The sequence below is a fragment of the Kluyveromyces marxianus genome, chromosome 3 (genome assembly GCF_001417885.1).
Source record: "Kluyveromyces marxianus DMKU3-1042 DNA, complete genome, chromosome 3".
Classification (NCBI taxonomy): Eukaryota; Fungi; Ascomycota; class Saccharomycetes; order Saccharomycetales; family Saccharomycetaceae; genus Kluyveromyces; species Kluyveromyces marxianus.
The window spans coordinates 1,525,464-1,547,753 of NC_036027.1; the positions used below are offsets into that span (position 1 = coordinate 1,525,464).

The 22,290-nt window shown below is 36.7% G+C and overlaps 9 protein-coding genes across 9 annotated transcripts; 5 read left to right on the plus strand and 4 right to left on the minus strand.

Moving 5' to 3' along the window:
- Nucleotides 1-253: 253 nt before the first annotated feature.
- Nucleotides 254-769, plus strand: ANK1 (ankyrin repeat-containing protein ANK1; the record flags this gene model as incomplete). Its single annotated transcript, XM_022819244.1, has 1 exon — nt 254-769. One exon carries the CDS (start codon nt 254-256, stop codon nt 767-769), a length of 516 nt encoding a protein of 171 aa, XP_022675830.1.
- A 102-nt stretch (nt 770-871) lies between these two features.
- TAD1 (tRNA-specific adenosine deaminase) lies at nt 872-2,023 on the minus strand (the record flags this gene model as incomplete). The annotated part of the gene is made up of 1 exon (XM_022819245.1): nt 872-2,023. One exon carries the CDS (start codon nt 2,021-2,023, stop codon nt 872-874), a length of 1,152 nt encoding a protein of 383 aa, XP_022675831.1.
- A 237-nt stretch (nt 2,024-2,260) lies between these two features.
- Nucleotides 2,261-3,970, minus strand: RTF1 (RNA polymerase-associated protein; the record flags this gene model as incomplete). The annotated part of the gene is made up of 1 exon (XM_022819246.1): nt 2,261-3,970. One exon carries the CDS (start codon nt 3,968-3,970, stop codon nt 2,261-2,263), a length of 1,710 nt encoding a protein of 569 aa, XP_022675832.1.
- Nucleotides 3,971-4,389: 419 nt separating this feature from the next.
- On the plus strand, nt 4,390-6,189 carry RMD8 (Rmd8p; the record flags this gene model as incomplete). The annotated part of the gene is made up of 1 exon (XM_022819247.1): nt 4,390-6,189. One exon carries the CDS (start codon nt 4,390-4,392, stop codon nt 6,187-6,189), a length of 1,800 nt encoding a protein of 599 aa, XP_022675833.1.
- A 54-nt stretch (nt 6,190-6,243) lies between these two features.
- GUS1 (glutamate--tRNA ligase GUS1) lies at nt 6,244-8,364 on the minus strand (the record flags this gene model as incomplete). Its single annotated transcript, XM_022819248.1, has 1 exon — nt 6,244-8,364. One exon carries the CDS (start codon nt 8,362-8,364, stop codon nt 6,244-6,246), a length of 2,121 nt encoding a protein of 706 aa, XP_022675834.1.
- A 1,190-nt stretch (nt 8,365-9,554) lies between these two features.
- ATG32 (mitophagy protein ATG32) lies at nt 9,555-11,096 on the plus strand (the record flags this gene model as incomplete). The annotated part of the gene is made up of 1 exon (XM_022819249.1): nt 9,555-11,096. The coding sequence occupies one exon, from the start codon at nt 9,555-9,557 to the stop codon at nt 11,094-11,096; it is 1,542 nt and encodes a 513-aa protein (XP_022675835.1).
- A 597-nt stretch (nt 11,097-11,693) lies between these two features.
- SLN1 (histidine kinase) lies at nt 11,694-15,293 on the plus strand (the record flags this gene model as incomplete). The annotated part of the gene is made up of 1 exon (XM_022819250.1): nt 11,694-15,293. The coding sequence occupies one exon, from the start codon at nt 11,694-11,696 to the stop codon at nt 15,291-15,293; it is 3,600 nt and encodes a 1,199-aa protein (XP_022675836.1).
- Nucleotides 15,294-15,505: 212 nt separating this feature from the next.
- Nucleotides 15,506-16,225, minus strand: RPL40A (ubiquitin-60S ribosomal protein eL40 RPL40A fusion protein; the record flags this gene model as incomplete). Its single annotated transcript, XM_022819253.1, has 2 exons — nt 15,506-15,874; nt 16,193-16,225. The coding sequence occupies 2 exons, from the start codon at nt 16,223-16,225 to the stop codon at nt 15,506-15,508; spliced, it is 402 nt and encodes a 133-aa protein (XP_022675837.1).
- A 790-nt stretch (nt 16,226-17,015) lies between these two features.
- On the plus strand, nt 17,016-22,262 carry MLP2 (Mlp2p; the record flags this gene model as incomplete). The annotated part of the gene is made up of 1 exon (XM_022819254.1): nt 17,016-22,262. The coding sequence occupies one exon, from the start codon at nt 17,016-17,018 to the stop codon at nt 22,260-22,262; it is 5,247 nt and encodes a 1,748-aa protein (XP_022675838.1).
- Between the last annotated feature and the right edge of the window lie 28 nt (nt 22,263-22,290).

Sequence of the window (22,290 nt, forward strand, 5' to 3'; positions counted from 1 at the left end):
TTTTTAATGTAAGCATTATAAAAATGCGATGAAATATAACGATTATATAGAGTTTCGCGCAGTTATTGAGTGAAAATAAATTTTAGATAAAACTCGTTGGTTATATCAGTTGGACTATAGTTCGGAATTTCGACTTTCAAACTATAATATTCCTCTTAGTGATAGCTTTTTGGCATTTAGGAATCTATCAAGCTCAAAAGGGGGTATAAGAGGCATAACAGTACGAAAAGGATAAAACAAAGGGAAAGAAAACATGACTGAGGGAGCATCATTGAAAGAACAACTATTAGACGCATCCAGGAGGAACAATCTTGATTTGTTGAACAGCATAATTGAGAAGATTGGTTCTAATCAGCAAGAACTTCAAGATTTGATAAACAATTCTAAGGACCCATTTGGAAACACGGCAATCCATTTATGCAGCAAGCATGGTTCATGGGATGTGTTGGATACACTTTTAGACCAAGAAGGAGTCGATATAAATCAAGAAAACACGATTGATGGTGATACTCCACTCCACCTATGTGTTAGATACTCCCATGAAGAACCCGAACATGGTACATTCATTGCTGAGAATTTGATCGAAGTCGGAGCGGATCCCAGAAAGAGGAACAAACAGGGGAAAACTCCTTTGGATCTTGTTCATAGTACTGAACTAGAACCCTTGGTTAATCTTTTACAGGGTGCAGAAATTGCAGCAGACAATAAGGGTAAATTAATGAATGAAGAGGACGCGGAAGAATTTGATGATGGTCCCGAGGACGATTAGGGTTTTATATGAACATGCATATATATTTATGTATATATATATATAAAAATTCATCACATTGCGTAATGAATTTGAAATTGATGTAATCATGCGAATAAAAATCTATATAGAGGTGTCCCTGTAGGTCGATATCCATCCACAGGGAGATAGTTCCTTTTTCGCTTTCGTTACGATATTAATCCGATCAACAAGTGATGATTTGAAAGAAAGATAATCAAGTTCAGAAGGAACAGTTTTTATCTTTTTAAACTCATTCCATAAAGCATATCTGCTTATGCAAGATTGACAGTTCTTGCGAAGAGGTTTATTTCCCTTGACATAGAAGCCGAGCTTAACGCCATTTAGTATGATTTCTGAATGCTTTCCAATTGAACTGAACAGACACAAACAAGAACTGAAACAAGGTTGCTGTGATTCAGTGTGTTTATCATCAGGAAATGGAATATTACAAAACTGTATTTCAAAATTATGGGAGTTCCTATCCTTCAATCTTCCTAAAAACGTCTCATTGATACGTTTCACTTGATTTTCATACCTTTTTGGAAGAATAACAAAATTTAGGTATACAGGCGCGTCAAGAAGACACCAAGTTAATGAGTTACAAAGTGAAGTCAATTGTTTCATCGTCAATTTATCCGAACATGACTTTGAAAGGGTGATATTTGAGTCAGCACGGCCAGGTTTGGTTCTGACAACATTCCTTAAGGCATAATTGGCTCGGCCTCTAATTATAGAGTGGATTTCTGGATCGATATATTGTTTCTTAGCATAGTCATCGTCTAACTCATCGTAATCAAATATTTCGGCATCATCAGCATCAACTAATACTCCCATACTTGCATCACCACAAGGAATTCTAGAAATATACATTGCAAAATGCCACTTTTCTTTGATCTTGAAGTATTCAGCGGCCTTTTGTTCAACTAGGAAAGAATCTCTCCCATCTTTTACATTTTGGAACTCTTTGAGAAGTAGAGCATTAAAAGCACGAAGACAAACTATTTCTGCATGACAATCGTGTACAATTCTTCCTTGACTTCTTATCAATTCCACGTCTGGAGTTGCTTTTAACCCGGTTCCTATGGTTAGCAATCTGAATTCCTCAGCAACATCATCAACAGCGACTATTCCGGCAAGAACTGTCCATTCTTTGACACCATTGGATCTTATACAAGGTTTTCCCTTTGACGATAGTTCATTATATCCCTTTATTACGGTTTCAGCAACCTGGTCAGCGAATGTGCGCATATTCATATGCGTACAGGTACCGAACTTAAATTAACGCCTGATGAATGGCTCCGGTAATTTTCATTCTGAACCTGGTTTGTTTTTCCGTATACTTTTTAAGTAATGAGATAGAAGAAAAATATCGTTGAAACTTCACGAGGTTAATTTAAACCAAGAGATTAAAAGACTGCTGTGGAATCTACTAATACAGGATTATTTATTGTTTTTCTTTGTTTAATTACTTACATGAGCAATGATAATCGTCTAGATATCAAAGTGTAATTGTAAATCTAAAGAGTTAATGATCTCTTCTAGACCACCGAGACGCCTGAACTTTGCAAGTAATAGGTCTTTCTTTTTTTGCTCTTCGGCTTCTTGTTGGACCTCCAGTTGCTTTCTTGCCTCTTCTCTAGCCTTCTCGTTTTCTTCTTGTTGGATTTCTTGATAATAAATTTTAGTCCTAGTCTTCAATCGACTAAATGGATCTCTTTTAGCGTCCACCGTATTAATACCATTCTCTCTTTTCACGATTTCGGCATGTCTTATTCTGTCAATATTCATTTTTCTGTTCTTTGAAGTTAATGCACCTAGAGTTTTTATATCGCTTTGATCGTTCTCATGGTGCTTTTCATAAGAGCTCAATCTCTTTTCGAGCGACCTTAATTGAGTTGCATATTTATCTGCGCTCTTCTGGTCGCCAGTTTCTTTAGCGAATTGCAATTTTTCTTTGAGAACCTGTTTTTCCATGACAGCATTGGTTCCTGAAAGTTTCTTATTGAAAACCATTCTATTGCGCACAATATCATCCATCAACTTAGGCGTTAATGGTTCAGATACAAACTCATTCAACACTTTAGATTTGTTATTCAACGTATATGGTGTAGGCTGATTAAGGTCAGATTTTTCTAAAGCGTGTAAATACCTTTCATACTCAGGTTGTGTTATTGGACTATCACTGAAAAAGCTCATTTGAAAAATCTTACGGTCTTTACCTTGGGTAACACCAAAGTACTGATTAGTAAAAAACTTACCCATATTATATGGCTTTTGCAGGAACACACGTTCGATCTTGACCATACGATACATAGAGTTACCAGTATGTTTGTCCTTGCCTATATTAACCCTTCCATAGCATCCTTCGACTATTTTGTTGAATTCGGGATAAAAGCAGAACTTTGCTGCAAAAGAACGGCCGACTTGAATTTTGTTATAGTCTTCGAGAGATGAATCTCTATCTAAATTATCATCTTCCGCCCATTCCACTTCATCAGTGTGATGAGAACGTCTTTTAGTCTTCCCATATCCTAAGTCGTAATCGTCTTCTTCATCATCATAAATGGATTCTTCATCGTCCTCGTCGTCATACTCGTCCCTCCTGTCATCCCGATAGTTGTCATTACTGTCGTCAGACTCGTTATCAGAAAACTCATAATTACCACTCTTCTTTGCTCTTTGTTTCTTGAGCTCTGAAAGCTTTGATTGCTTAAGATCGGAATGCCCTGTAGTTCTTGTGGATCTCCCAGAAGCACGGGTAGACTTTGAATCTTGTCTTTGCTGTTGTTGTTGCTGCTTTATAGATCTGGCATGCTGTCTCAACAATTTACGCTCTTGATATTTTTGCATCAGCTGAGATCTCTCGAAAAGAATGGATTCCCTTTCCATTTCAGGTAGTAGCTCTAGCCTTTCTCTATCCTTTTCATCTTTATACTTTCCCTCCAATGGGAATGGGACTTCTTCAGCTTCTTCTTCCTCATCCCCATCATCATCATTCTCATATCTGTCTCTAGGCATATAGCCATCATCATCTTCATCATCATCATCCTCGTCCTCATCTTCGTCTCCCATTATCCGTCTTCTCTTACCTTCTGAAGCGTCTTTTCTGCTACGCTTCTTAGAAGTTGATAGGAACTCTTCCTCTTCGTCATCTGTTCCTGCACCTGCCAATGCCAACAAATCATCATCTAGATCAGACATTTCTCACACCAAAATATCCGCTGTTGTTTTTAATCTATTCTCAAATGAACACGGTCTAAAATTATACAACCTTCCCTGAAGTCTTTCTTAAGTAATTGGTAATCCATTTCATTGCATTTACGGTTTAAATTAGTTCAACAGAATTCATTTCATTATTGTTGCTTCGATATTTTTAAATTGTTTGTAACTCCGGGTAACATCTTTTATTTTTAAGAAAATACTTTGCATATCTAATGTACTTCAGCATCCCGAGAGAAACTTCTATACATTTTAAGGCCACTCAAAGCCAAAAGAGATAATACGGTTGTATAAACCACATAAATATATAGTCGGTCGCTGTCTAGTTGGCAGGTAATCGGATTTTCTTAGTTTTCTGTGCCTAATTCTTGATCGTGGAATATTAAGCTTCATTTGTTATTATGTCTGGCTCAGATGACGGAGATATAAGTCGGGAGGTTCCCTTGAGCCGAACAATGTCAAGAAGATCACCTAGTATATTAGTTACAGATGCCCGTTTTACAAAAAATCGTCCCTCTGCACCATTTGCAGGGCTCGCTTCTGGTATAAAGAAACCTGGAATACTTCCTAAGCCAATAGTATCTGCGGGACCTTCTCTCAGCACTGATTCCAAGAGTAATATAAGGCTTCGAAAAAAGAATAGAGGGTACGACGTACATGGTGAAAATAAGAGTTCCCACAATGGTCGCTTTAGTTCAGTTTCTATGGATAATATTCTCTTGGATGTTAGCGATGTCCCTTCGGGTAGACGTCAGGAACGTTTATCCTCATCGTCCTTTGATATGTATCCTGGGTACAGGCAAAGAGGAACACATATCACTAAGATGATCAATCCTTTGCCAGCAAGAACGTCTAAGACATCTCAAAAATTGGTCCTAATTCCCGATGAAGCACATGATAATAGGAATTCCAATCAATTTAGAAAGCGTGCACCTAAGGGTCAAAGGGCGCGATCAGCTACAAGGGCAAAATCTGATAAGGAATTTGAACTGCCACGTATCACTGCATATAATGTTGCAGAAGGTTTTAACCTTTCGTCAGCATCTCAGTTCTTGAGACAAACGCATGACGTTTCGCCAAGGTTATACGATGAGTGTTTGTACGTACCGTACTGCCTTCCTTTACTCCCTGGAAAGGATGGATTCAGAATTAAATCTAATATATCAAAGAAAACTCAAGGGGGAAAGACAATTATAGAAAGTTTAATTGATAGTAGTGAGAGACGAGACCATCATTATGAGTACTTTTCTGGGGTCGAGACTGTTGAAGATATGAATAACAATTACGAATTAGACGAAGGAGGTGTATCAAATAACCTGAACCCAGAAAATATTCCCGATCATTTGCCAAATCCCCAAAACAATACATCTCTCTCTTTCGATCCTAGTGAGCCACAGTACTTTGCTGAAGAAAATATAGGCACTAATGATGTTGACGCCCTTAGCCAAATTAATGGGAAGACGACCTTATTTCAACAACAGCATGCAGAAATCTTCATATTCAATTATGGTGTCGTTGTATTTTGGAATTTTACTGAGATTCAAGAAAAGAATATATTAGGCGATATTTCATTCTCGTCATTTAAAAATATGGTCATTAAACCATTAGATGAACAGGATATTGAAATTGAAAGTTTTCATTTTGAATATGATATGGAAACTGAAAGACCACGAATCTTCAATGATATAATAACCCTCAGATCTGGTGATCATTTGACGGCTTTGACTTTATCACATGCTATTGCACAATCAGTTAAGCTCTCTCGATTTGAAGCACGTATTGTTCCAATATTTGGTTCTGTTTCTAAATTACCAAAGAGGTTAGCATTGTTTGGTACATTGGGTCTTAAAAGAGAACAATTGCTAAAGAAATCAGGTAAACTTTTCAAACTACGGGTAGATGTAAATTTGTCATCAAGTGTTCTTGATACTCCGGAATTCTTCTGGTCTTTTGAACCTAGTTTGCACTCATTATACGCGGCTATGAGAGAGTACCTTGAAATTGATCCTCGTGTACAAGTTTTAAATGATAGATGCAAAGTATTTCTTGAATTTTTCGACATATGTGTTGACTCAATTGCTGAAAGAAATATGGCACGAATCACATGGTGGTTTATCGCTGTAATTTTTACGAGCGTGTTAATTTCTATCGTAGAGATTTTGGTACGCTATTTCATTATTAAGAAACATACTAGTATATAATTAAGATACTAAATATATGTGAGATAGAAACTTATTATTTGTTTCGTTAGGTTCTTATTTCTTAGCACCATATTTGTTAACAGACTTACCATCTGGAATGGTGAAGAATACGTAAGGCTTTCCATCCTTTGGTAAGGAATCCAATCTGTAGTAACCCTTTCTTTCAAATTGAATAATATCACCAACCTTCATATCCTTGACATTCAAGTCGGCAATAGCCCTGGTGTGAAATTCGGTCTTTGGAGTCAAGAAATCCTCAAAGTTGTCACCTTCTTCCAACTTGTCTTTGGAAATCAAGTGGTCAAAGTCGACAAGATCAGCTTCGACCTTATCATCGGTATCGGCTAACCAGGTTAACTTAAATTTGGTCTTTTTGAAATCACCTTCCAAGTGTAGCTTTGCAACCAAAGATCCATCTTCATTTTTCTTTGTAATAATAGCATTACCCCAGTCCATCAAAGTAACTTCTTCCCCTTCAGAAAGCAACTTAGCGTCTTCTTCGTCGATGAGAATATCCTTGTAATATATAACCTTCTTTTCACCAACATCTGGATTCTTCTTATGTTTCAATTTCATTTCAATTTTTGGAGTTTGAGGAACTTCGCTACCTTCCAAGTGCAACTTAACTGGTGAAACAATAGCAGTGTGTCTTGGAGCGATTGGGTCAATAACCTTCTTGTTAAAAGACCAAATGAGGTTCCATTCTAAATTGATAACATTTCTAGATGGACCTTGAGACAAAACAAAGTTTCTTAGGCCCTCAATAGTCATACCTCTTCTTCTTACACCTCTTACAGTTGGGAATCTTGGATCGTCCCAGTTGGAAACAATATCCTTGTCAACCAACCATTGCAACTTTCTCTTTGATAGCAAGGTTCTGACGAAGTTAACACGAGCGAAATCCCAGATATGGACCTTTCTTAGGTTAAGAGCGTTTAGCATCCACTCGTATTGTGGGTTACGGTCTCTGTACTCAATTGTACGCAATGCATGGGTAACACCTTCCAAAGAGTCGACAATAGGAACACAGAAATCATAAGTTGGATAAATCTTCCAAGCAGTTCCAGTTCTATGGTGAGGAGTCAAGTTGCATCTGTAAATAACTGGATCTCTTAGAGCCTTGTTTAAAGCTTGATAGTCGATCTTAGCACGAACACAGTTCTTCAAGCCTTCTTCGGTTCCGTTCTTCATTTCTTCCGTGAAAATCTTCAAGTTTTCTTCAACTGATCTTTCTCTTCTGCAAGATGGAATACCTTCAGAACGTTCCTCTCTCATTCTTTCGGTTGGAGTATCATCACAATATGCCTTACCATCCTTGATCATTTGAACACAGTAATCATACATTTCTTGGAAGTAGTCAGAAGAGTAAGTAATTCTGTCACCCTTGATGCCCAATAATTCCAAATCCTCTAAAATAGAGTCCTGGAATTCTTCCTTTTCTTTCGAAGGATTTGTGTCATCAAATCTAATAATCAATTTACCTTTGTAAGCTTGAGCGAAGTATTGATTCAACAAAGCAGCCTTGGCATGTCCGATGTGTAGGTATCCAGATGGTTCAGGTGGGAAACGCGTAACGACTTCGCCAATCTTGGCATCAGGTAAATCGATTTCAAAGTTGGCCTTGTGTGTTTCTTTCTTCTTGTTTACATTAGCAGCTTTCTTCATTTCTTGCAAAGATTTGGTCAAAAATTCATGAGCTTGGCCAAACTCTGGGATGGATTCCAAGGTTGAGTACCAACGAGAAACATTGATGTAGACTTTATTCTTGATGATAGAGCCCACCATACCGTTTGATCTCAAGTAACCCCAGACAGCAATATCAGCCAAAGTTAGTTCAACAGTGTTCAAAATGTAGGTTCTCAAATTTAAGTGGGCGTCCAACTTTTCAAGTGATGAGGCAAGTTGTTGGAAGTTCTTAATTACAAGCTGGTTGGCACCAAATTCGACCCATTCTTCGAAACCAGCCACATTCTTCAACACTTCTGGATATGCAGCAGCAATCTCGGCTAAAACATTTTCAGTTTTGCCTTGGAAAGAGGCAGCTGGGGCTTTCTTATCCTCAACAAAAGAGATATCAATGGCGTTTTGATGAGAAGCATTAACCAAACGAGCTGCAATCAACTCTGGATAAGCGACAACTGGTGCCTTAGCACCAATAACTAGCGAAACAGACATTTTCTTTGCTGCTTTATAAAGGATACTGGGTAGTCCAGTATAAAATATGCGTATGAATATTGGAAGAATGGCGAGAAACTATCTCATCCGTAAACTCTATTGAAGGATAATAGTTTATTGAAAACTCAGTCATTTTTTTCAATTTCTGAAGAAGATGTACATTCACGAGACAATTTTTTTTTTTCCAACGTTCAAGTCACGTGAATATATCGGTCGGTCTCCATGTCTCTTTAGTCCTAATTCTTCTTCTCACATCTAACGGCTCAAAATACCTATATACGGCAATACTCCAACTTGAGGATAGTGCCACTGACTCACCCAAAATCGCAATGACTACGCAAACACCGAATCAGAAATCCGATTGACTCTAGTTTTTACAGGGGATATATGGCTTTTGCACTGTGTTATCGCATCATTTTCTGAAGGGATCCGGAAAAACATTCGCCACTCCCTTTAAAGGTGAATGAAGTGCTTACAGGTACATTTTGTAGTACTGACAAATTTAGTAATTCTGTTCTAGTGTTTCCATGTAAAGTAATTATACTCTTTGTGACTGCTCTGGAAGTAAGTAGCAAATTGCGCATGGACTTATAAGCACCTCCACACTTTTTGGGTCTGAATGTTCTTTCCTTATTAGATAGGTCGATATAAAAATATTTTCAGTAGCATTCATACCTGGAAGGCCATCATCCTTAGAGGAGATAGTATGTCATTATTTGATAATCATTCTAACGCCTCTGATGAAGTGTTGTGTTGTTTTATTTTTTCTTTATATATATGCATGTACATAAGTTCATCACTGGTACATAACGAAGAAGCAAAGTACGAAGATATAAGGTTGTTGTCAGCTGGTAGCAGTGAATAACGAGCATATTCAGGGTTTGCGAACATTGTTTGTTTTGTTTTTCAAGTGTTTTCTTAAACTGTATATATTGTGATACTCAGTTTAAAAACAGTTCTATATCTTTATTCAAGGGTCTTTTTCTCATATTGTGAGAGCCGCAACTTATAAAACAAGGTTCAACTACTGCAATAAAAGTTCGGATTTCAAGTTAGCCAACAGTTGTATCTTATCGCAGTTGGAAGCAGGGCTTGAAACGGGATCATTGAAGTATACTCTATCGTTATTAATTGATCTATTTTTTTTTTTTTATTACAGGGAGTAAGTACGGAGAGTACCCCCTTACAAAATGTCTGCTGGCTGGAATAATGCTCCTAATGTAGAAAAGAATGTGTTTAGTGCCCAGGATGTGAGAAGGAGTGATAGTGGTGCTAGTACCAGTAGTGCTCAGCGGCGAAGTATCCTTGACCCCCACGAATCTGTCATGGATTTATTGAATAGACAGCAAAATGGTATGTCAAATCCGAGAGGGATGCAATTAGAACCTGGACTACTCGATGAACTTAATCAAGACATTAGGCATCTGACAGATTCATGGCAGGCCATTGATAGCGATGAGTACTCCTTTTTGCGCGCAAACACGAATATTCAAAATAACAGAGGTTCCCTCCCTGATACAACTACCCAAGACATATTTGCAAATGCGGAACTGAACTTGCAATTCGGTGGTGTGTTGTCTTCAGACACCTCGGAAGAAGAAACAGAAATGATGAATGCTCCATCTCCTAATATAACCAGCTCTCAACAGTTCAACCATGTGTCTTCGTCTACGAGTTATGGAGAGCAAGTACATCAATACACTACAAGTGAGTACAATGTTAATAAAAAAGGCAAAAAAACAGCTATGAATAATCAAGTTTCGTCCTCCGTTGCAAATACTGATGATGAAACAATTATGGTAAATCTTGGACAATCGTGGACTAGTAGCTTTTTCGTTATGCCAAAATTATCACTATCGCAGTCTATGAAACGGTTTAAAATTTTACTTCTTAGCGATGGTGACTCTGCCAAAAGTTTTTATAACCGCCTTTCAAGGTACCACCAAATGATGTTTGATGTGCGCAAGCTCGATGAAGTCTCAAAAGAAGAGTCTCAAAAGTATACTGCCTTTATGGTTATTTTCTCTGACGCCAAAAAGGTAAATTCAACATTGAACCGTATTTGGTCAAAATATGGTACCTTTACACTTATTCCAATCTGTCAAAAGGGTCAAAAACAAAGTGTCACGGAATTTGTTAGATCCTATGCAGCTTTGAACAGAGTAAAGTTAATGTCTTACCCAGTTGTTATATCAGACCATTATGAAATCCATGGATTGTTAAGACATTTACATTCATTATACGTTGAGGTGGATTCAGATTATGACACTGATATTCCAAAGAAATCTAAAGCAAAAAAGAATTCTAAGAAGAAGGCAGCCTCTTATTTTACTAGAAAGTGGTGGTTCTGGCCAATATCTATTGCTATTGGTGTTGGTATAGGCTGCTGTATGACTTTGTATTTCGGAAAGTATGACGTCGCTGTAAATCGCCCTCCTATCGATATCCTGCAAGTTTCAGATAACGATGTTGATAAACTTGTCGAAATGGTTGAAGGCAGTTCAAATTATGCAATAGAAGATACATCACCGCAAACAATTCCTGAATTCGCTAAACAAGTCTGTAAATTGGTGAAAGAAACAGCCTTGCAATTTAATGATCTCTTAAAGCAGTTTCTTTCTTCTCATGTGATGACATTTGGATGGGCACAGTCAATTGGGAAAGACTTGATTCAATCAGATCCTTCAAATGTTGTAACGAAAGCTACTGCGTTGGATTTAATTCTGTTTTAGCGTATAAACCTACATATATTATCAGGTCTAGGCAATTTTTTTTTTATTATGTGTGTGTTTGTGTAAAATGATTCAAAATCTGATTTTTTACTTTTGACTAAAATTCAACTTTTATTGAATTTCATTTGGATTGAATCTTTAAAGTTCAAATTAGAATTAAAGAGTATTAACAATACTATATATATACTAGAGAAACATTAGTAAAATACCCCCATCCAACTATTGAATGGGAATGAATTACCAAAACATATATTTGACCATGTCGGACCTCTTTACACAATTAACTTTCTCCAAAAACTTGTACTTTAACCGCTAAGCTTTTCCTGAAAAAAAGGATATACACTCTAAAGCCTTTCCATTTTTTTTCTTGAGATGAGATTGCAGAAAAAAGAAACTTATACTCACAAAAAAAAAGCCCTTGGACATTAAAATCCTTCTAATTTATTCAAAATAATGATATAATGATAATATAATAAGTTATAACATATTTTAAGAGAGAAGGATCAATAAGACCTCAGGAAGTAAAACGATCACTCAAAATAACTGTTATAAGAACAACTATATGAAAACGCTGATTATTCGAAGGAATCGCTTTCAATGTTACCATATTTGAAAAGACATTTCAGTCTTATAAATATTCGAAATCGATTCAAGCCCCCTTTCAAAGTGGGGCTAACAGCACAACTAACAATCATCGTGTGTTCTTTGTTGCTCATTTCCTTAATTACTATCACGGTCACAACGGGCCTTTATTTTACAAAGAACTTTAAATCTGTGCGTGCAGAAAGACTAGAGGTCGCGGCTCAATTAAAATCGTCCCAGATTGATCAAAACTTGAACTACTTGTATTACCAGATATATTGGTTATCAACAAGAGATACAATACAAGATGCTTTAGTTAATTTTAGAGCCGGAAATTCATCACAGGATAATTGGGCATCCGCGGAGGATAGTTTAGAAAAATTCCTTGGTTCTTCTGATTTATTCAGTGTAGCCAGAGTGTATGATACATCGTTTAACAATGTGCTTAATACAACAAATAATGGATCAGGTGAGAATATTCCGGAAAGTGTACTAACACAACTATTTCCACTCTCTGGTAATGCACCTCTATCATCCTCCTTGCTAACCACTGGTATTGTTACAGATCCGGTCCTAAATTCAACAACATACTTGCTCTCTATGTCACTACCAATCTCTACAAATCCCTCTATTATTCTGAATAGTAACGAAGTTGCTGGGTATATTACTGTTGTTGCTTCAGCGGATAGTTTAAAAGCAGTAGTTAATGACACTGTCGCTTTGGATAAATCTTATGTTCTCATTCTTTCTGCTGTATTTGACAACTCAAGTTCACTAGTGGGATACCATTATGTCTTCCCTCCTTTATCAGAGTCAGATAATAGTGTCGATGTCGTATATCCGATAAAAAATGACACTTTCATATCTAGCGCATTTAATGAGGGAAAATCAGGCTCTGTTATGGCCACTAATATGGTCCAACAATCTCACATAGCAGTCGGATACTCACCAACATCTTTTAAACTTGTTAGTTGGGTAGCTGTTATTACGCAGCCGGAGAATATATTTTTGGCTCCTGTCATACAGTTCATTAAGATTTTTGCAAGTTGCATATGTGGTATCGCTGTTTTTATGTGGTTACTAACATATTTTATTGCCCGCTGGGCAGTCCAACCGATAATTAGACTTCAAAAAGCTACAGAAGTCATTACCGCGGGCAGAGGCTTGAAACATTATAGTAATTCAGGCAATTCTGAATCGAACACTATTATGTCCCATTCCAGGACCAGGAGCTCATCAAACCAACTCCATGCGATGAAGCTTTTCAATAAATCCGTTTCCAAGGATGTTTCTGGTGCTGATATCAATCCAAAATACCATATGTATAACCAAAATGCTGGCGGGTCGACTGGAAGCTTTTCTGCAAGGAATTCGCAATCCATTAATAGGTCTGATGTCGACCTCAACACTTCTACAACAAATGGATCTGTGCGCATGTCAAATGACTCTTCTTCTTATATCTCTGATAGGTGTATGAAATCCACAAATTTGGAAGGTGCGTATGTTCCTGTTTACCGAAGATTTTTCCAAGATGAGCTTTCGGAATTGACTGACACGTTTAACACTATGACTGATGAACTAGACAGGCACTACGCATTGCTAGAAGAAAGAGTACGCGCAAGGACAAAACAATTAGAAGCTGCTAAAATTCAAGCTGAATTTGCAAATGAAGCAAAAACTGTATTTATTGCTAATATCTCACATGAATTAAGAACACCACTAAATGGGATTTTAGGTATGACAGCCATTGCTATGGCTGAAACCGATATGCAGAAAGTACAGAACAGTCTAAAGCTAATATTCAGATCAGGAGAATTATTATTACACATTTTGACTGAACTTTTGACATTTTCCAAAAACGTGCTAAAGCGTACCAAACTCGAAGAGCGGGACTTTTCTGTTATGGATATTGCGCTGCAAGTAAAATCAATATTTGGGAAATTGGCTAAAGACCAACATGTAAGACTCTCCATATCCTTGACTCCAAATTTCATACGTTCATTGGTTTTATGGGGCGATTCTAATAGGATAATCCAAATTGTAACGAACCTAGTTTCAAATGCATTGAAATTTACGCCGGTAGATGGGAAGGTAGATGTTAGAATAAAACTGCTTGGCGAATACGACAAGGAGAAAAGTGAAAGCGTAGACTTCAAAGAAGTGTTCATATTGCCAGGTACAGAAGTAAACGACGATTTAGAGCAAAAATATACCCATGTCAACACAGCGGATTCACCCTCTCCCGAATCAAGCAGCACATCCAATAGTAGCTCTACAGATGAAAAGTGCTGTCCTGACGTATCCACATCTGCATCTGATTTGACAGAATCTTCTCAAGATGATAGCAATGACTTTGATGAAGAAGAAGAAGGTGACGGCAATGAAGAAAAAGACGAAGGCACAGAAGACGAAGATATCGAAGATGAAAGCAAAGACGATCACGACGATAGATACGTTGAGAGTACAGAAGAGGAACAAAAATCTTATAGTGAATCTTCTCAGGAAATTGAGGAAGACGAAGAGTCAAAAAATGATAAGAGTGAAAGATTGTCTCTGATTACAACCAACAGTTCTAGTTCTTATGATGATGCTATATTCCACTCTCAATTTAAAAAGGTTCTTTCTTCCGCGGTATCTGATGAAGAGGATAGGCCATTCAAGGAGATTACAAACCCCAAAACTTGGGTTATTAGCATAGAAGTTGAAGATTCGGGTTCAGGTATTGATCCATCCTTGCATGAATCAGTTTTTGAGCCGTTTGTTCAAGGTGACCAAACACTCTCCAGACAATACGGAGGTACCGGTCTAGGGCTTTCAATTTGTAGACAATTAGCCAGAATGATGAAAGGGACTATGAAATTAGATTCAACTGTTGGAGTTGGTAGTAAATTCACATTTACGGTACCTTTATTACAAACTAAGGAGTTAGTTTTGGATGATAACGAGTTTCATTTTGAAGATGAGTTTAACCCCACTAGCAAGAAAAACAGAAAAGTCAGATTTAAAACAAATTCTTCTAAGAGATCTGTGCAGACAAGTAAGTCCAAATCTAGCTTTGATGCGTTCAACAGTAATATACCTAGCGAAAATAAGAGTGGTAATTCAGCAGAGAATAGTGTTGGTAGTGTCCGTGTCGACAGACCGTTTTTACAGAGTACTGGTACGGCAACAAGTACTAGAAGTATACCATCAATCTCAAGCAATGTTGCTCAGCCTAGAGTATTAGTTGCCGAGGATAATAATGTGAATCAAGAAGTGATTAAAAGAATGCTTGAACTCGAAGGCATTCTTGATATAGATATGGCATGTGACGGCCAAGAAGCCTATGACAAAGTCAAAGAGATGAAAGAAAATGGTGAATCTTACACTATCATTTTCATGGATGTTCAAATGCCTAAGGTAGATGGCTTATTAGCTACAAAAATGATCCGGAATGATCTATTATACCAAGGCTCTATAGTGGCATTAACCGCTTACGCAGATGATAGCAATATCAAGGTGTGTCTGGAAAGTGGCATGAACGGTTTCCTACCAAAACCCATCAAAAGATCTCTCCTTAGAGAAATTATTGAGAAATATTGTCCTAAGACGGATAAGCATGAACTTAATAGATAGGTTAAAAATGTAATATCCATTTATAAAAAGCCTTTTCCTGGAATCCTAAACAGATTTGAAAAGTCGTGCCAAACTTCAATTATAATTAGAGTTGTTTAAAGATTTATACTTCAATCAAAATAATGGATTCAGTCAAGCTAATATGAAAAACACGTATAGTACATGTGTGTAAATATATACGTATATATACGCCATGGTAGTGGTGAAACCGACTATTTTAACTTCTTCTTTGGACGCAATTGGTTGGTGTGACCACACTTTCTCTTTCTACAGTTGGTAGCTCTTGGTGGCAATCTAGCGTAACACTTTCTGCAGACAGACTTGTCACAGTTGTACTTAGAAGCCAAAGCCTTCAAAGATGGTTCAATAATACCACCTCTTAGTCTCAAGACCAAGTGAAGGGTGGATTCCTTTTGGATGTTGTAGTCAGACAAAGTTCTACCGTCTTCCAATTGCTTACCAGCAAAGATCAATCTTTGTTGGTCTGGTGGAATACCTTCCTTGTCTTGAATCTTGGACTTGACATTGTCAATGGTGTCAGAAGATTCGACTTCCAAAGTGATGGTCTTACCAGTCAAGGTCTTGACGAAACTGTTTTAAAATAATGAAGAAAAATTGGTTAGTAAAATGTTGACTTGGCGTCGACAATGATTTTTATTGAAGCAGAGAGTTCCAGTTCATATTTGCGTAAGTTAGCATAACCTGAAATCTTAGTGTATTAGAGATTCAAAGACCTGTTTCAAAGAAGATAGTAAATTATCTATCCCTGGGTATTGAGAAACTTAAGAAATAAAACTTCGGTGAATAGACAATATACCACAGAAAATCCTAACGTTTCTAATATAACCGAAGTACTTCCTAAATTATACTGACAAAGACTGGTTCCATTGATACAATACCGAAATCACGGCTGTGCCTCCATATTTCTCCATTATAGACCACTCAATTTGGTTGCTGCTTTCTTTTCACACATAAACTCGAACGTAACGCTTCTTAAACATAGTGCTCATACATTTGCATTTTTGAATCTTGTCCTTTCTGGTTCTTATTGATAATTAAACCTTCTTAATGATAAAACCAGTGTAAAGCTAAATATACTGGATAAATTGTTAAAGATGTTTTGGATAATAAAGTGTAATGCTTGCTGTGTTCAATCGGGGCCAAAGTCTGGATTGTCGGTGAAACTTGCAAGAATTCAGCGCCAGAATCACAATGGAAAAGAGAAAATAAAAAAATACAATATTAATTACTTTAATAAGGAATATAATGAACTTTTGATTTTTGCATTTCAAAAAAAATGAATATCTTTCTACATAAAATATATTATCGGGGTGTATGGATGTATAATATAAGACAGTCCTGATATTTTTAATTGATATTCTAAACTGTGGTGTTACCCTGAACTACAATTGGATCTTTTTGACTTTCCATAATATTGTGATATGGCAAGTGTAACAATAATGAAATAATGGGAACACATGAACAAATAGTAGATTAAATGACAACGAACAAACAAAGCACGCATACCGCAACATTGTAAACGAATTGACCAAAATCTTTACACTTCAAACGATAGAAAGTAATTAAAAATCTACTAAATTTACAAGGATCTTTGAAGACGTGCTGAGTTCTCAATTATATTAAAGGTTACTCTGAGTGGTAGCATTCTTTATTATTAAGGGAAGAGAATTACCACAGAGGAATAGAAAGAACTGGTAGAATATGTCAGGCGAGGTAATCGTCTCCAAAGTTGCAGGCTTTTTGCAATTAGATGCAACTTTACTAGATGGAATTGACAATACCGTTCTAAATTCTATAAGCGAGAAACTGGAGGAATTAAGAAGAGAGAAGTCTGAAAATGTAAAAATATCTGCTTCCTTAGACCAAATGAAATCCCAATCAGAAATGAAGATAGAATCTCTCAAGAGCCATATTTCCCAATTAATCAAGGATATAGAAGACAACAAAAATGAAAGGATTAGCTTTGAAGAAGACAGAAGGCGATTAATAGAGGAAAAGGCAATTTTTTCTAAGAAAATCATTGAACTAGAACAGAATGTGCAAAAGGAGAGGCAACAAAAGGAACTGACTGCAGCTAGTAACCACGATTTAGTTAAATCCATCGGTGAGAAAAATGATGAAATCAGGTCACTTGAATATAAACTCAATGAGCTACAGTCAACAAATAAACAGCTTAGACAAGAAGTTTTAGATACCGATGCAGAACTACAAGCATTGAAGAGTAAAGAATTGCGGGAAAAAAGTGAGTTGTCGAGGCTTGAGCAGGAGAAGAAACTTCTCCAAGACAACAATGACTGGCTCACAACAGAACTTAATGCTAAAAATGCTCAATTCAATGAATATAGAGAAAACACTTCTGTCAAAATTCAAGAATCTGCATCGAAAATATCACAGTTACAATCCGAACTTGATTCATCAAAATCAAACAATGAATCATTAAATCAAACTTTAAATCAATTGCAAACCCAGCTTCACGAAAAATTGTCAGAAAACAAAAAAATCAAGGACGATTATAACTTCAATGAACAAGAGTTTGAAAAGGAATTATCTTTGAAACAAAAAATGATCGACGTGTTAGAAAAACATGTCGAATCGCTCAAGAAAGAAATGGAGTCTACCAAGAAAACAATTCAATCTTCTTCCTTTAGCGACAAGGATAGAGATGATCTTTTAGAAGAGATCGAAGACCTGAAAAAACGTTTGGAAGCCTCTGAGTTGAAATGCGTGAAATTGAATGAGTCTATCGAAGAACTTACTTCAAATACAGCCATCGAAGACCCAAATATCAGCAACACAGTTAATTCTGAAACATCTGTATCTGCTATTCCAAAGCTATACGGCGACATAGGTATGCTAAAAAAGCAACTAATAGTTGAAAGAAGACAAAAGGAAGAGCTTAAATCGCAAGTACAAGCCTTTGTTATAGAACTAGAACACAAGGTACCCATTTTAAATTCATTTAAAGAAAGAACAGAAATGCTAGAAAATGAGTTAAACGAGGTAACGATTCTTTTGGAAACTACCGGAAAAGACAGAGATAACAAAGCTTCACAACTTGAACATCTTAAAGCTACTATTAATAGTTATGAATCACAGATTTCATCGTTGTCAAAACAACGTATCGATCTTGCTCGACAGATTCAATTTTTGTTGGTAAACCAATCCATAAAAACTAGTAGTGATGGTCCTTTAACAGCTGATGAACTAAAGTTTGTAGAAAATCTGGTAAAATCAGAAGATACAACAAGCGTATCTGACACCCAATCAGTGATTACTGATCGCCTTGTTAAATTCAGTTCAATAGTTGAACTCCAAGAGAAAAATGCTGAACTTCTTTCAACAATTCGTAATCTAGCTGATGAACTAGAGAGAAAGGAAGCAGAATCAAAAGCCCAAAGCCAACTTTTAGAGGATGATACGGTAAGAGAAGCAAAAGAAACAATCTTCGCTTTGCACGACCATGCCCAAAACCTAGAACAACAGCTGTCCGTTTTGACAAAAGAAAGGGATGCATATAAGGCTTTAGCATCGAATTCAAATTCGGATAGTACGGTAACGAAATCGATAACTTACCAAACAACAGATCTGGATACAAAGGCTAAAGAACTTGAAACTAGAATAACTGCTGTAATACAGGAAGCTGAAAACAACGCAAATGAGTGGTCTAACGAGAACAACGAATTGAAAAAGAGATTATATGAAGTATCTCTTCAATTCGAGTCGGAGAAAACTTCTCGAGTTCTTGCTGAAGACCGTTTGAGCCTGTTACAATCTACTTTGGAGTTATCTAAAAAGCAATGTGAAGAATTGAAAAAGCGGTCCGATGATCTTCAGAAAATTCTCACCAAACAGGATAAAAGGACTCAAGAAACTGTAGAAGTTTTAATTAGCACAAAAACCGAATTATCTTCACTTCAATCAGAATTAACCATATTGAAATCTGAGAAGACTTTCCTCGAGAAAGTTCAAAAAGATCTGAAGAAGGAAAATGAAAGACTCTCTAAAGAAAGTGTTGAATACAAAGTTTTGATTGCTCAACTACAAGCTCTCCAACGTGAACGGGATGCCCTTTTGAAAGAAACCCAAGAATCGTTCCAAGAGAAATTGCAGAAGTTAGAAAACGAACTCACTTCGACTTCGGAACGTTTAACTGAAAAGGAAAAGATAATTGAAGAGAACAGCAACTCCAAGCAACAGGAGTACAAGTGGTTCCAAGAGAAGATTGATGAGTTAAACAATGATGTCAACAAATTCAGGGACTTAGCAAATGAAAAAGATATTGAAATTCAAAGTATTCAGTCTAAAACTCGAGAACAAGCTGCAAAACTCAAGGAATTTGAAGCCAAAATTCAATCTTACGACATGTTGAACAACATCGATGATACCCATAACCTCGTAGAGACTCTAAGGCAAGAACTTGAGAAAACTAATTTACAACTCTCTGATGCATATTCTCAAATGGAACATTTCAAAAATAGCGCTGAAAAATCTGCAGAATCCGTCAATGAAATAAGTGCCACATTTGAAAAAGCACAACAGGAATCTCAAAATGTTATAATTTCCTTGGAATCTGACAAAAAAAATCTTCAAAACACTGTTAATATTCTAAACGATCAAATCACAGACTTGAATAATGAAATATCTCATCAAAGGGACCAATATCAAACTGAAAGACAATCGTTATTGGAACAACTTGACCAACTTCAATCGGTCAAGAATTCTGTTGATGACATGAAATCAAAATACAAACAGGAGATTGAAATGATCCAAAAAGATTTGAGGATGCAAACTCAATATGCGAATGATGCCCAAAAAAGCTATGAGCAGGAACTTCAAAAACATGCGGATGTTTCTAAGACAATAACGAGCTTAAGAACTGAAGCACAACATTCTAGAGAAGAGCTTGAGAACATAAGAAATCAATTTTTGACAGCTTCTGAAACTTTAAAGAATAATGAAGAGCTCATTGAGAAACAACGATCCGAATATGAAGGTAGAATTTCAGAGCTGCAACAAAAGGTTCAAGAATTGTCCTCACAAAATACCCTTCTTTATGATCAACTTGAGCTGCTTAACAAAAGTGAGACTAATGAGAATGTTGTTGACTCCAATGATTTATTAATATCTCTTCGTCGCGAAAGGGATGTTCTTCAGACTAAACTTGAAATTGCATTAAGTGAACAAAACGTCTTAAGACAGAGATTAGATCTTTCTAAAGCCGATGTTCAAAGCTTAAACTCAGAACTATCCTACTTGAAATCCTCGACAGAGGAAAGCGTCAAAATATTGGAACAACACGAAAGTATCATGAAAGAGCTAGACCAATTAAATTTATTAAGAGAGAGCAATATCACATTAAGGTCTGAAAATTCAGAACTCAAAAATGAGTGTACTGACTTGAATTCGAAAATAAAGCAACTAGAAGAGAGAATTTCTCCATTAGAATCCTCGATCTCTGCATTGCAAACCTCCATAAATCTAAAGGAACAAGAATTAAATCTAGCAAAGGAGGAGGCCGATCGTTGGAAGAAGCGTTCTCAAGATATTTTGCACAAATATGAGAGGATAGATCCTGAAGAACATGGAAAGCTAAAGGATGAAATTAATATTGTTAAAGAAGATTTGAAAAAGACCAAAGAATCATTACACATTGTCACAACAGAAAAGGATGATTGGGAATCAAAGTTTCAAAGACTCAAAACACAAGCACGTGATAAATTAACTGCTGCCAGAGAAAAGGAACAGTCTTTAACTTCAGAGATCAATGAAATGAAACAGTCAAAAGCAAAAATCGAGGAACAATTGCAGCAGTCTTCTGCTACCATTTCAGAGTTAAAAGAAAAGTTAAACCTCATTTCTGAAGAGAAAGACGCAAAGGAAAAAGCATTTGATTCACAATTAGCAAAATTACAAGAGGATTTGTTAGCTGTTCAAAAGCAAATGGAGTCAACTGCAGTATCCAGCGAGCAAAACGTTGATGCGGAAAAGGAGATCGAATCCTTAAGTATCACAATCAAGGATTTAAATAAAAAGATTCAACAATTGGAGACTGATCTTGCAAGTGCACAAGAACAATTAGTCAATGGTCATCCAGCGGTGATTAGTGAGGACACTTCGCAAGTTGTTGAAAAATTGAAGAAGGAGTTTGAAGCCGAAAAAGAACAGCTATTAAGAGATAAAGAAAGAGAACTAACTTCACTCTTCGAAGCTCAAAAGGAGGAAGCGTGGAAGGTTAGAGAAGAACAGTTAAAAAAGGAATTTGAGCAAAGAGCGGAAGCATTGAAAGAAGAATCACAAAAGAACTCCGTAGAGGCTGACGCTTCGAATAATAAGGAAACAGCGATAGATATTGATGCATTGAAGACTGACTGGGAGAAAGAATACGAGACCCAGACGCTAGAAAGAATCAAGTCTGCCGAAGAAGCCCTCAAAAAGAGAATAAGACTTCCTACACAACAAAAGATTGATAAAATTGTCGAAGCTAGAAGAGCAGTACTAGAGGAATCGTTTGAAGAAAGGGTTAGAGAGAAAGCTCAAGAAATGATAGCGAACGGCGGAGTAGATTCTGTATCACTAGAACAACATCGTGCTGAACTTGAAGAACTAAAGGCTAACTTACGCAAACAATTCGAAGAGGATTTGGCCGAGATTAAACAAAAATCATTCGAAGAAGGTAAACAACAAGTATCTTTAAAACTAAAATTCTTAGAAAGCAAGATTAAAAACTTGGAGAAAGACAAGAGGCAACATGACACTGTGGAAGCCACACCAGATCCGTCTAACAACTTTCAACATGCTACCTTTGGAACACAACAAAACGTAACAAATCCGTTCTCAATGACAGCAAATGCTAGCAAAAGAATGGTTGATGAACCCTCCTCAGAGCAACCAGTAAAGCGCCAAAAAGAGGATAGTATGGGATCCAGTAGTGAAAATGCTGATAAATAACGTTGTACACTATCTGTAATCGTTATAT